The sequence below is a fragment of the Labrus mixtus genome, chromosome 13 (assembly GCF_963584025.1).
Source record: "Labrus mixtus chromosome 13, fLabMix1.1, whole genome shotgun sequence".
NCBI classification, from domain to species: Eukaryota; Metazoa; Chordata; class Actinopteri; order Labriformes; family Labridae; genus Labrus; species Labrus mixtus.
Genome location: NC_083624.1, coordinates 4,816,666 through 4,829,191, shown reverse-complemented (window position 1 = coordinate 4,829,191; position 12,526 = coordinate 4,816,666). Strand labels below are relative to the sequence as shown.

The window sequence follows — 12,526 nt, the reverse complement described above, 5'->3', positions numbered from 1 at the left end:
TAATCGATTGTACAGAAAAGTCCAAAGGTTTGAAACAAAACTACATCTACATGTGGATAGGAGCGCAATTAATCCATCAAAACTTCCAAGCACACTTTTGTTAATTGAAAACAAGAAATTAATTGTTGGTATCTAGGACTTTATTTTTGTTGCCATGGTATTAATACCTGTTTCAGTATTCCTAGCAGTATCATATCAAAGTTTAAAATTCTTGTGTCAAGACAACCCAGCAATTAATCATGCAGAAGTACCTGCGTTGATGCGACTGATGAGGTTTTGGCAAGAAGTGCAGCATGCTTAAAAATGTCAACCCCTCACAGACAGGCTTAAGGAGATTTCCCTGACTTTACAAATCATCAAGTATACAGACATCACTAAACTTCAACTGCAGCACTTACAGATACTTGTGACATGTTTTAAATCTGAGTCCACTTAATGAGGAATAGAGATGATGTCAGCATGTCTGTTCTTTGACTAAAGGTCCACAGGGACGATTACAAAGCAGAAGTACAGGCATTCAAAAAGTACTCGTTCAGGAAGGGCACTGCAGTGAAACTCACAGATTTATTACCCGGTTCTATCTGGCATCTGTTTTGAAGTATTTTGAACAAGCATGCATATATGCCAGAGGGTCTGAGCATGACCTCATAGCATGAGATGAGAGGTATGCACGGAGAAGTGGTAGCAACAGAGAGGCTAAATATAACCAGATGCTTGGATTGAGCTTTGCTGCATTGTTGTTATCGCAGGGAAGGTTTGAGTATTTCTGTTTTCTGTTCCGTCCTAAATACTTTACTGTGCTGTTGCCAAATCTCCAGTTCAAGTGCCCAGGCTCGTATCCACAGAGATCGTTTATTTCTACGGTGCCATGGAGGTTAGGCATCTCTGTACATAACACAACCTTAATTGTGCTAACCTCTGAAATGTTTTTCTGAGGTGCCAACCTTATTTTTTTTTTTTTTTACATTCCACTGTTCACAGTTCCAAGTTTACCACTAAATCCAAAATAATGAGAAATGTCTTTGCATTTTTTTTTCTTTTACAGATGCATCTGAACGGGAGGAGGAGAAACATGAAGAACAACCATCAGAAAACACAGACGTAAAGACCAAACCACAGAAGAGGAAGAATACAGGAACAGAAAAAACAGTCACGGCAAAGAAGAAGAAAAAGAATGAACAGGTATTATGTTGAGCCCTTCAGATGTAAAAGCTGTCAATCAGAATTTTTTTTTTTTATGCTCGACTTGATTAGACAACTGTTCTGGATGTTTTTACTTTTAGTTTAAAGAGATGTCAGCGAATGTATGCAAATGAATTGCCCCAAATCTGCCTGTCATCATGTCTGTTAGAAGAAGTGAAATTGTCAAATCAAGCAGTTTTGGATTTTCCAAAATCTGAGTGTTGAAGCTCAGTCTGTAGGGACTTGGGTTGGGAATCAAAGGGTTCAAGTCCTGATGCGGACCAAATCTGGAAGTTGGTCTGGTAGCTGGAGAGGTGCCAGTTCACATCATGAGCACTGCTGAGGTGCCCTTGAGCAAAGCACTCTTTTTTTAGGAGCCTACACTCACACTATGAAGCATTGACTAACTTTGTTTTAACAAGAGTGAGTCTCCCCTTTAGGGAGGTTTCCTACTATGATTGCAAACTTTACACATTTTGAACCACTGCTATGGATTTAAGTTTGTCAGCTATTGTTGGCCCCCTACTGGCCTGGGGCCCCAAACAGTTTACCTGCATTTTCTGTTGAGTAGTAAGTAGCACCTCTGAGCTGATGGAGACGGCTCATTGTAAATCCTTCACTTTATTTCTGTTTCACATCATTTGTAAAGAGGATTTAATTGAAGTCTCTACTTTTTTCATCTGCAGACTTTACCTTCTGATCTGTCAATTTGGAATCATAAAACAGACCAAAGTAGCAACAAATGATTTATAACTGTTGATTAATCCAAACATTACTTTCTTGGGTTCGTTTCTTTTGTTCCATAAATGATCAGAAAATGACGATAATGTGGATCTGTGTTTCTCAAAGCCCACGATGAAATGACCTTAAACATCATATTTTAACATCCACTGTCATAGAGGAGTAAAGTAATCAGAAAATAATCACATATAAGATGCCTGAACCAGAAACAGTAACTATTAATCAGAAAATAAAAACATTGAATATAAATATTGGGAACGTATCCTCTCATTGATAGTAGAAGTCATCTCTTCTGGCAGCCTGTTTCTGGTCAATCTGATGGTGAAGGCATTAAATCTGGTAAAATACAATACATGGTAAAGTAATGTAGATGTTCTACAAGACTTGAGTGTTGTATTTATGAAATAATTAACTCTACTTATAACTCAGTTGCATTCTTCATTCACTCTAAATGTGTATTAGTTGTTGATGATGGACCTGATTGGTGTATTTGTGTTTCTGGATTTTCACAGAAAGAGTTAATCATCCCTCAGAAGAAAGAGCCCAAGGATGAAATGGCACCCAAAGTCAAAAGAAAGCGGAAGGTGAGTGTGGGGACACCTGCTGGTGTAAAAGAGGAACTACAGTCACTGGGCTTTATTTGTAAAAATCTAACTTTCACCTGATTGTGTTTTATTTACCAGAAGAAGACAATTACTGATGTCTTGTCCACTTCGGAGCCAAAGCCAGGCTGCCCTGCAGACCTGCAGAACCTGATCACGCAGTATTTCTCCGACAAACGCTCTGTGATCGAGCAGGAGGAGCTCAAACTGCACGGTGAGTCACCTTTTCTACCTCTCTAAGCTTTGTCAATATGTGCTGATCTGTTGATTCACCGAGGTCACCGTCTTGCCCTCCATCATCTTCCAGACTCCAGCTTCCTGTCCAGCAATGACTTGACACACAGCCTGTCCTCGTATCTCAAACAAGGTGAGTGATGCTCTCACTGAAAATCATTTCAGCCGCTTGCTTTTAAACGAGACTAATCACTTTCTCGCTTCTTCTTTTTTCTTTCTTTGCCTGCAGTTTGTCCCAAGTGGGCGAAGGTTCAGAAACAGCACACAGAGAAGAGCTCTGTGGTTCTGCTCATCGTTTGCAGCTCTGCTCTGCGAACCATCGAGCTCATCAAGTAGGTGAAACACAGAGGTGGTGTGTGTCGATTTTTCCCACAATACAACTTTGTAGTCATGTTTATACGAGTGCTTTTTGTCTCTTATCATCTCCAGGCAGCTGACAACCTTCAAGGGCGAAGCCAAGGCACTAAAGCTTTTTGCGAAACACATCAAGGTTAGTAGAGATCCCAGTGCCTTTTTAAAATGCATGAAAACTTTGTACAGTGATGAGTTCAAACAGTTCTTCTTTTGTTTTCTGTTCAGGTAGAGGAGCAGGTGAAGCTGCTGCAGAAGGGAGTCACACACATTGGAGTAGGGACCCCTGGAAGGATCAGCGCCTTAGTTGAGAAAGGTAGGTGTGAACACTGATCCTGCAGTTTAAATGTTTGAGGTCTTATTTTTTATATGTAAACACTTTGTTTTTTCCTCCAGATGGTTTGAACCTGCAGGCTTTAAGATATGTGGTTCTTGACTGGAACTGGAGGGACCAGAAACTGCGGAGGATGGTGGACATTCCTGAGGTGAGATACTGCCCCCTGCTGGACGTGAAACATAATGAGCTTTAATGACAAGCTGGATGTTCTAAAAAATATTTGACGTCTTTAGGACATTAAAATATCGCTACCACACAAATATGCTTTTCCTACTTATTATTGCTTGACTGTGATGTATGACCTCTACTGTTCAGAATGATTTATGACCTGCAATCATGGTCCAACATGCAGCCTGTGCACAGAAACACAAACAGAGTATAGACTTTTAATTAAAACAGAAGCCATCTTGTGTCCTTTAGTTTAACTTCAGACACGATAAAAGCCAATTTATGTGTTACTTCAATATTAAATGAGGGAGAGGGTCTAGATGTTGTCTGAAGAATTTGTTTTAATGTGAAATGTTCTTATTATTTTCTGTGCCTGAGATAAAACCATCAAACTTGTTTTGTCAACTGGGAGAGGTATTACGTTTACTGTCATAGAAGAGTTAAGAAACTACAAAACAACTCCACTTATGAAGCAGGAATCAAAGAATTTCAACACTTTTGATAATTAATCAGTTATCAAAACTAATAATCAGACGTTCAAATCTGATCAACTAGTGATGGACTGTTGTCGCTGTAGATCAAACAACTTATCAAGACTGTAACTACCAGATTGATTTATGGGTCAAATTGTCAATTATTGCAGCATGTTTATTAAAATCGATCGTGATCAGTTCATGTTGATGACTTTGAATATTACAATAAATGTTATACAAAGTTAATATAGTTTAATAGATCCAGAGGTGTCAAGTAACGAAGTACAAATACTTTGTTACCTTACTTAAGTAGAAATTTTGGGTATCTATACTTTACTGGAGTAATTATTTTTTAGCCGACTTTTTACTTCTACTCCTTACATTTTAAAAATAGCCGCGTTACTCCTATTTCATTTCGGCTTGTTTTCATTCCGGCTTGTCATCGTTCAAAAAAACACCAAAATACCTATCCAGATAAATCACGCCATCCAGTGAATTTGATTGTGGTTGGATGAGAAGTATAAACATATACCATTCCGACACCCTATTGGTTTGTACGCGATCCATCGCACCTGCACATGACACAAATCACGTCACACTCCAGCAAGGAAATAGCAGACGTATGTAGCCTAGTGCGAAGGTGTCCGTGGCAGAGACTCAAGAGAACTCGAGTTTTCAAGTTTGTACATTTACATTCCAATAAAGGCTACTGATAACATGCCTCTGAAGTTTGACTTTTTGCAGCATTACGTTCATTTTCAATGGGCATAAATGCGGCTGAAACAGGTGCATCCCACATTTTTCAACATTAACATTTTAATATAACATTATAGTCATTATGGCCTTTAGAAAAATGTTTTTTTGGGGAGGTGGGGTAGTGCACTATAGGCCCCTGTGGCGCGGCCTAAGCTTTTGTCCTTTATGGCATTTTTCCCCCTTACATTACTTTTACTTTTATACTGTAAGTAGTTTTGAAACCAGCACTTTTACACTTTTACTTGAGTCAAAAGCTTGAGTTGATACTTCAACTTCTACAGAATTATTTTTAAACCCTAGTATCTATACTTCTACCTGAGTAATGAATGTGAATACTTTTGACACCTCTGAATAGATCACACAAACCAGTGTTAAAGCAGAGTGTCTTACTTCATTCTGAATTATTGTTCATTATGTCCTTTTCAGATCAAGCTGGACTTCATGAAGCTGCTGGAGAACGGGATCCTGAGTGGGTGTAAAAAAGAAAAAGTTAAAATTGGACTGTTTTAACTGACAGTGGGAAGTTTGCCGTGCGCTGATACATCCACACAGTGCTACAAACCGATGGTCCTCACAACATGCTGCAACATCCTCTTCCTGTTTGTTTTCCCTCTCTGCATTGTTCTTTTGACTATTTTCTAAACTAGTGTTGAGTGTGTGTGCTGTTGTTTGTTCGCTCTTGAAGCCGCTGTGATGCGCTGTGATGGATTGAATAAACGGGACTCATAATGAAACCAGCATCTTCTTGTTTGTTTAGTCCGACCTCGGGAAGTCCCTCCTACTGAGAAATGTGAGGTCATGAGTTTACTCGCCCAATAGGAAGTCCCATTTATCAAAACATCCTTTTGATAAAGCGTTTTAAAGCAGCGTGAAGGGGTTTCAAAACCACAAAATCGTCGACTCCTGCAGAAAAGAATACATATTTATGATGAACTTTAGTGTTATTTGAAAGTGAAAGTGAAAAGAGTTTTTCTTGTAGAGGTTAAGAAGAGTAAAATATGGTAACAGAAAGCAGAAGAGGTAGTTAAGTAAGGGATTGTGGTTAATAAGTAACAGACCACAACAGCCTGCCCCGCTCTGCAAGGCCTGCTGGGAAAATCTCTTGGCAAGCAGAGCGTTGTGTGACTGTGTGTGTGACTGTGTGTGTGTGTGTGTGTGTGTGTACGTGTGGAGGGAGATATCTCTGTAGAAAAAAAAAAAAACAGGAAGAGAAGATAGAGCAGCGCGCACTCTGACACCTCTTCAACTCTCCGGCTGTCAAAGTTCTCGGTCTGTCCCCGGCAGAAGGTTCCCTCTCATGGGCAAAGTGAAGGGCAAGCCCGGGCCCTTGGCTCGGAGGCCGGATAACTCTGCTTTCAAACAGCAGAGGCTGCCTGCCTGGTCCCCCATGCTAACTGCTAACACTGTGCTGCCATTCTTCTACTTCATGGCTCTGATATGTATGCTGCTGGGAGTGTGGCTGCTCCTCACAGTGCAGAGCACACGGGAAGTAAAGGTGAGCCTCTTTCTGTCATTCTTCAGTAATTCTTTAAGCATATGTGAAATAGATTTAAGTATGCACATGTGTGTGTGAGTGAGACAGAGTGAGGAAGTCACTGAATGCCCTTGTGTGCAATAAAAAAAGGGAGTGACAAAGTGAGGAAAGATCCAAGGTTATGTTTAGAGCTAGGTAAACAGGAAGACTCTTTCTTTCCACAGCTTATTCTACTCTTTCATAAAGTCTTTCTATTGTGTTCTCAGCTGGACTACACGGAGGCCGGGACGTGTAATGTATGTTTTGAAAAACGTAAAAATGTGAGCAACGCCGACCAACCATGCAACTGCACCGTGGAGTTCTCTATTGAGAAAGCGTTCAAGGTAACGATCTCACAACCCAGTATGGAGAATCTGATTGATTTCTCGTCTGTGCTGTAAAGCTGACGGTGAGTCAAGGCTGCAGGAGTCTGTTTGCACACCTAACAGTGTGTTGATGATGTGTTCTCAGGGAGATGTCTTCTTCTACTACGGCCTCCGCAACTTCCATCAGAACCTGCGCAGGTACATGGACTCAAGAGATGACGGACAGATGGTTGGCAGGAAGAATAAGTTAAAGGTACATCCTCTATTTTCTACTAATTTATCTCAACATTTTTTTTAAATTAGAGACTGAACAAATAAACCGTTTAGTTCATGATTTTACACACAAAAAGATTCAGAGTGCTTCCTTTAAAGAACAACTTCAAATATAAAATGTGCAGCATTAGTATACCTTGTCGACCAGTTCTGGTGCGGTCCACAATCTGCTGAGCTGTGATGCTCTGCCCCCCCCCTTTTCAAGACTCATCTTTTGGAAAAATACTTTCTGAGGACCAAATCTTGTTTAAATAATGAAATTCATTTTATTTGAAAATAATAAAAAACATTGAAAAAAGCAAATATGTCAGTAGTTTTTAACTTTATGATCGAACTTTTAAACTTTTAAATGCCGGTAGTTTATTTAACGGTAATTAAATAATAAATAAATAAAAAAACATGAAATTGTCACATTTATCATATACAAATTGTCACAGAAGGTATGCCATAACAAAAACACAGAAATGTGCCGTATTACCGCTATGAGTAAAGGTAGTTTAATTTATCGTATTGAAATTATTTTAATCACCCCAAGCACAAACTTTCTGCAAAACAATCATATTAAATAAGTTTTCCCACTACAATATAAAAAAAACAGCTACACCGACAGTGGCATATCTATGATAGGCCCATATAAGGGCATAACATTGACTGACTGTTACAGCGGTTTGGCTCTAGTTTGAACATTTTATTTACATACTGCAACAAATGCCACATTTCCTAAACACACTGCTCGCTACTCGAAGTCACACTGGTTTGTTGGTCTGTGATGAGGTCGAAGATTCAGGTCAGTAGGTCACTCTCAAACCACCCTTCTTCCTGCAGTCAATCTGACAACTCGAGCTGACAACTTTTACAAGACACTTCACCACAATCACGTTATCTTATCTCCTTTCTTTCTGAATCTGTGATAAATATATTTATCTTCTGTTCCCAATCTGCAGCTGTCATAAAAATGTTGTGGAGAAAAAGCGTTGTATACATTCTAGTTGAATATGTTACTTGTTTAAATAGTGCACCACTGCTTTTGAAGCTTTTTTACGTTGTTAAAAAATCCACCTCAGTTTGTCTGTTAACCTCGATGTCTGAACAGAATCCCAGCACATACTGTCAACCGTTTGACAAAGACGGTGCAGGACGCCCCATCGCCCCCTGTGGTGCTGTGGCCAACAGTATGTTCAACGGTGAGCACCACTCGTTACATCATCTTCAAGTTCCTCTTGTTATATTTCTTAACTCACATCTGTCCCTCCAGACTCCTTCAGTCTGAAATATCATGGCCCCACTGGTCCTTCAGTTACCGTTCCGTTGTATAGGAAGGGCATCACCTGGTACACGGACAAAAATGTCAAGTACCGCAACCCGAGGACGGAGAACCTGACGCTGGCTCAAGAGTTCAAAGGTAATAAAAAAGGATGAAACCTTGACTGTGTATTCCAACATTTAGTCCTCTTGTGTTTCAGATGTCTTACATCAGATATTATTTTTTTTAAGGTATAGCAAAGCCTCCGTACTGGAAGGACCCTGTGTACCAGCTCGATGAACACGACCCGACCAACAACGGCTTCATCAATGACGACCTGATCGTGTGGATGAGAGAGGCAGCCTTCCCCAACTTCAGGAAGCTTTATGGGGTTTTATACAGAGCAGACAAGCCCTTTACTAAGGGTCTACCAGTGGGAAACTACAGCATCAAGATATCCTACAGTATCCTTTCGTAGCATTGTTTTTCACCTGATCACAAGCGGCTGAAAAATCATGCCAATGCGGAAGATTTGAAAAACTGCAGTTCCTCTAGCGGCCACTAGAGGCTGGCTCTAAAAGCAAGGCAATGCCAAGTAAAGCGGCAACCTCCGGTGTTGAAAAATGAAGCCTATGCTGAAGTGCAAAAATCTGTAGTTCCCTGAGTGTCCAAAGCTCACGTCTTTATCAGCACACAGTGTTGTAGGGCGGATTTGTTTTGATATCATCTGTTGTGATTTTATGGCAGTTATGCAGAGTGAAGACTGATCTGACTGTAAGTGGGCAAACTGTAGCTGTTTGTCTGGAGGCTTTAGGTCTGCCTCAGCTCCACCTTTTCCTGTTTCTAGGATGACTGACAGTTTGGTTTAGACAGCAATTCCAATGTGGCCACTTCCATCATTTTGCTTCAGAAATACACAGAAACCAATGGGTGACATCACAGAGACTACGTCCATTTTATTTTACAGTCTATGGTAAAACCCTATTAATTATCCAACTTGGCAGCAGGATTAAATGTATTTACTGCCTGGTACTGAAAAGGTGTGGACTCTACAGCTCATCTTGCTGTTCATGAAAACTGTACCGGGATTCATTTTTATACAACTCCACTGTTTCAAGTTATGCATAATTAGGGGCGTGGCCTCTTTGAGCAGTGCTGTTTTAGGTTCCTGGTGTCTTCTGGGGATTTTTTTTTATTGGACAAACATTATCTGGCTTTCTGTGTGATTTATGATACTTAATGAACTTTGTGTACATGTTATTTTTCTGGGTGAAATCCTATTGTTGTTTTATTGATGTTAGCACAAATTAGCAAGACGTTTCTGTGCTCACCGTACCTAGCTGGTTAGCTTAGATGTTAGATGTGGAAGCCCTTGCATTGGTGTCAGGATTGTTGTTGGCTTCTCTCCACTCAGATTTAGGCAAGCAGTGATGAGAAGACGTGTTTTATTTTTGAATTACCCCAGTATGAGTAGACTGTCATTCTGGTAACTAGCTCTTCTGCTAGTTAATGAATTAGCCGCTTCATAACTAACATGGTGGTGGCCACATGCTGAACTCAAGGATTTAAAAAGGCAATAGACAAACCAACGGGTCGCATCAATCTGGATCTGTTGACTATTTATAGTCTATGGGTTACACATGTCCCATTGTGTGTGCGATTACTTCCGTTTGTCTTCTGTTAAAAACTCAAACACGAGCGTATGGACGGAGGCTGTTTTCGCTCGTTTCCATTGAGCTCCTCTCTGTGATCGCCCATTTTCGGCCTTGACCTCTACCTCCCCAGACTTCCCCGTGCAGTACTTCCGAGGCAGAAAGGAAGTGATGCTGACCACGCTGACCTGGTTTGGAGGTCAGAACCACTTCCTGCCCATCGCTTACCTCGTAACCAGCAGCCTGAGCTTCCTGTTGGCTGTCGTCCTCACCGTGGTCTGGTGGAAGTTTGGGAAGGACGGGAAGAACATGGAGGAGTGACGGGTAACAATGTGGTCACGGATGGTGGGAATCTCACTAGCAGCCGTGCTATTCGACCACGTTTCAAAGAGAAAACAATCTGAAATGTCAAGAATATGATTCTTAATATCAGGGAGGGAGCGATGTATTGAATATCAGCACTGCTGTGATTCAGTCCTAAGATAATCACAGCAGTGCTGATATATCCAGAACAACATCTCGACCTCGAGTGTGATATTACTTCATACAACCGTACGAGCAGAAAAAAGTCCTAAAAAGTAAAAAAATTGACAACAGATTATTTTTAACTTCACCAACTCAACATGTTCAACGGCTGTTGTCCATCAACCCGAAACATTCTTTTCTACTGCTACTCTGCTCGTATCCATGGTTACCACAGAGCAGCTACTTTGTAGTGCGAACCTTTACTTGTATGCATGTCAAAAGAAATTAATTTGATCATGAAAGCAGTGGAATCAGAGTCTGTTGTGTGATTCTGAGGTTTATGATTAAAGACAAAACAATGTCAGCTGTAAAAGTCAGTAAAAAGCATCCTGGCTTAGGAGGAGTGATACATACTGTGAAAAGTCCCTGTCCTAGTCCAAGCCTCTTGTCCAATCAGATCGCTTGATCAGAACTAACTGTTGTATAAATGAAAATGAAGTTTAAGGAGAGTGGCATAAAAAAAGAAATGTTCATTTGTTTGTATTTCACATCTAGAAATGTACTTTCTCAACTAAATACCTTTATGTGTGATGATGTGTCTGTGAACGCTGCGTTGTGTTTGAACATGCTTTGAGCCGAGTGTTTTTTTAATTTCATTGATGAACCCTCCCATTAATACTTTTATAATTAACATATTTATTAATTTTTTTTTAAAAAGGTTTAAGGGAAATGTTATGTTGTAATGTAATCTTTAAGGGAGAATAAAATGTGATTTTGCAGATGTTTTTTTAGCTTTTAATTACAGAATATTTTTTTTACAAACACAGCTACTGTTTCTTTAATGTTGGTAATTTCCTATCAATGACACATATCAAAAATGATGCTTTTTATATGAACATATCATGTCTGATTCTCCTGCTGTAGTAACGGCTCTATGTGACTATACTGTATGTAACATAAGAATAATGAAGATTTTTTTTAATTGTTTACATGAAGAAATGTACACTTGTGTAACCTTATTCACCGTCTTACTGAAGCATTAAGAGTATGGACAATTGGCTTACTAGCACCTCACACAAAGTACAGCTTCAGCCAACAGGAATATTATTATCAGGCATGAGGGCACATTTAAACTTGGCGACAGGTGCAGATGAAAACCACTGAATCAGTCAAACTACTTGAGATTTGAATAAAAGCCAAAGTGATGGACAGACTGAACAAAAAAACAGATTTCAATCCTGTTAGCAGGGCTTTAAAAGACGTCTATTCACTGCTGTACTTGAAGTAATTGTGCAGCTCTGTATACTCAGCAACATGTGTCAAAACAAAGTAAACTAACAGACCTCAATGTGTTGTACTGTACTGATCATGACCTATAATGTTATATATGCATGTTAATAGCCTTCTTGTTAACATCATAATTGATAACATCCTGTGTTTTTCAACATGCTCTGTTTCTTGAAAACCTGAAAATAAAATAAACAATTATTTCGACAGGAGATTGTGAAGAAGCATTTTTCTTTTAAAAACTCTTTATTTCTCTATTTACAATCAGTGAGAGCCACATCAACACAGTTCCCTCTGTGACCAGGGAGCACCACAACTGGACATAGAAGGCCTCGTTATTGATCCTAATCCAAAGCATGATTGGTGGCACAGCTGTGTGAAGAACACCTTCCCTACAGGTGAGGTTTGCTATGCTGTTGTATTAGAAAGCAGCTCGTTCCTTTTTTTTTTTTTTAATTCTCCATCTGCACTCCTGCCACAGAGTGTTTGGTCACATTTAGTACCACAGGAGAGGAATGCAGTCTACTGGTGCTACAGACAACGACGACGACTCAATACATCCTACCACAACTAGACGCCGTATCAAAACAAGTCCACACAACAACAAAAAAAAACACACACACACACACTCACACAGGACTGAAAAATCAAAACAACTCACCACACATACATACAGATGTTGATGCACATAGATACGAGGAAGGAACACTCAAATGCTTTAGGACAGATCAAACACCCATTTCAACACCAGACAATCACCACTATGCACAGTTACAATAAAAATCTAAGTTCAGGACAAACACACGGGAAACTTTAAATCACCACCTGTAACAGATTCACCTTTTTACCTCTTTTCTCTGTACCATTATGATAGGAACAAATGTAAAAAAAAAAAAGTATTCTCCTAAATTAAGACTGCTGTC

General features: G+C 39.8%; 2 protein-coding genes across 4 annotated transcripts in view; both read left to right on the top strand.

The window, feature by feature from the left end:
• cmss1 (cms1 ribosomal small subunit homolog) overlaps positions 1-5,578 on the top strand; it is a 37,262-nt gene extending 31,684 nt beyond the window's left edge. For 2 of the 3 annotated variants that reach the window (XM_061053284.1, XM_061053287.1), the window contains exons 2-10: positions 1,046-1,182; positions 2,436-2,507; positions 2,607-2,739; positions 2,833-2,892; positions 2,989-3,091; positions 3,189-3,249; positions 3,339-3,426; positions 3,507-3,595; positions 5,271-5,578. In XM_061053284.1, the coding sequence (XP_060909267.1) occupies positions 1,046-1,182; positions 2,436-2,507; positions 2,607-2,739; positions 2,833-2,892; positions 2,989-3,091; positions 3,189-3,249; positions 3,339-3,426; positions 3,507-3,595; positions 5,271-5,354 (827 nt within the window). In that variant the 3' untranslated portion in view covers positions 5,355-5,578. The remainder of the gene's footprint in view (positions 1-1,045; positions 1,183-2,435; positions 2,508-2,606; positions 2,740-2,832; positions 2,893-2,988; positions 3,092-3,188; positions 3,250-3,338; positions 3,427-3,506; positions 3,596-5,270) is intronic. The other variant, XM_061053286.1, reaches the window with a different exon arrangement.
• Positions 5,579-6,029: 451 nt separating this feature from the next.
• On the top strand, positions 6,030-11,017 carry tmem30c (transmembrane protein 30C). Its single transcript, XM_061053283.1, has 7 exons — positions 6,030-6,339; positions 6,585-6,701; positions 6,829-6,936; positions 8,050-8,140; positions 8,212-8,358; positions 8,451-8,663; positions 9,985-11,017. The coding sequence occupies exons 1-7, from the start codon at positions 6,142-6,144 to the stop codon at positions 10,170-10,172; spliced, it is 1,062 nt and encodes a 353-aa protein (XP_060909266.1). The 5' UTR covers positions 6,030-6,141; the 3' UTR covers positions 10,173-11,017.
• Positions 11,018-12,526: the final 1,509 nt, after the last annotated feature.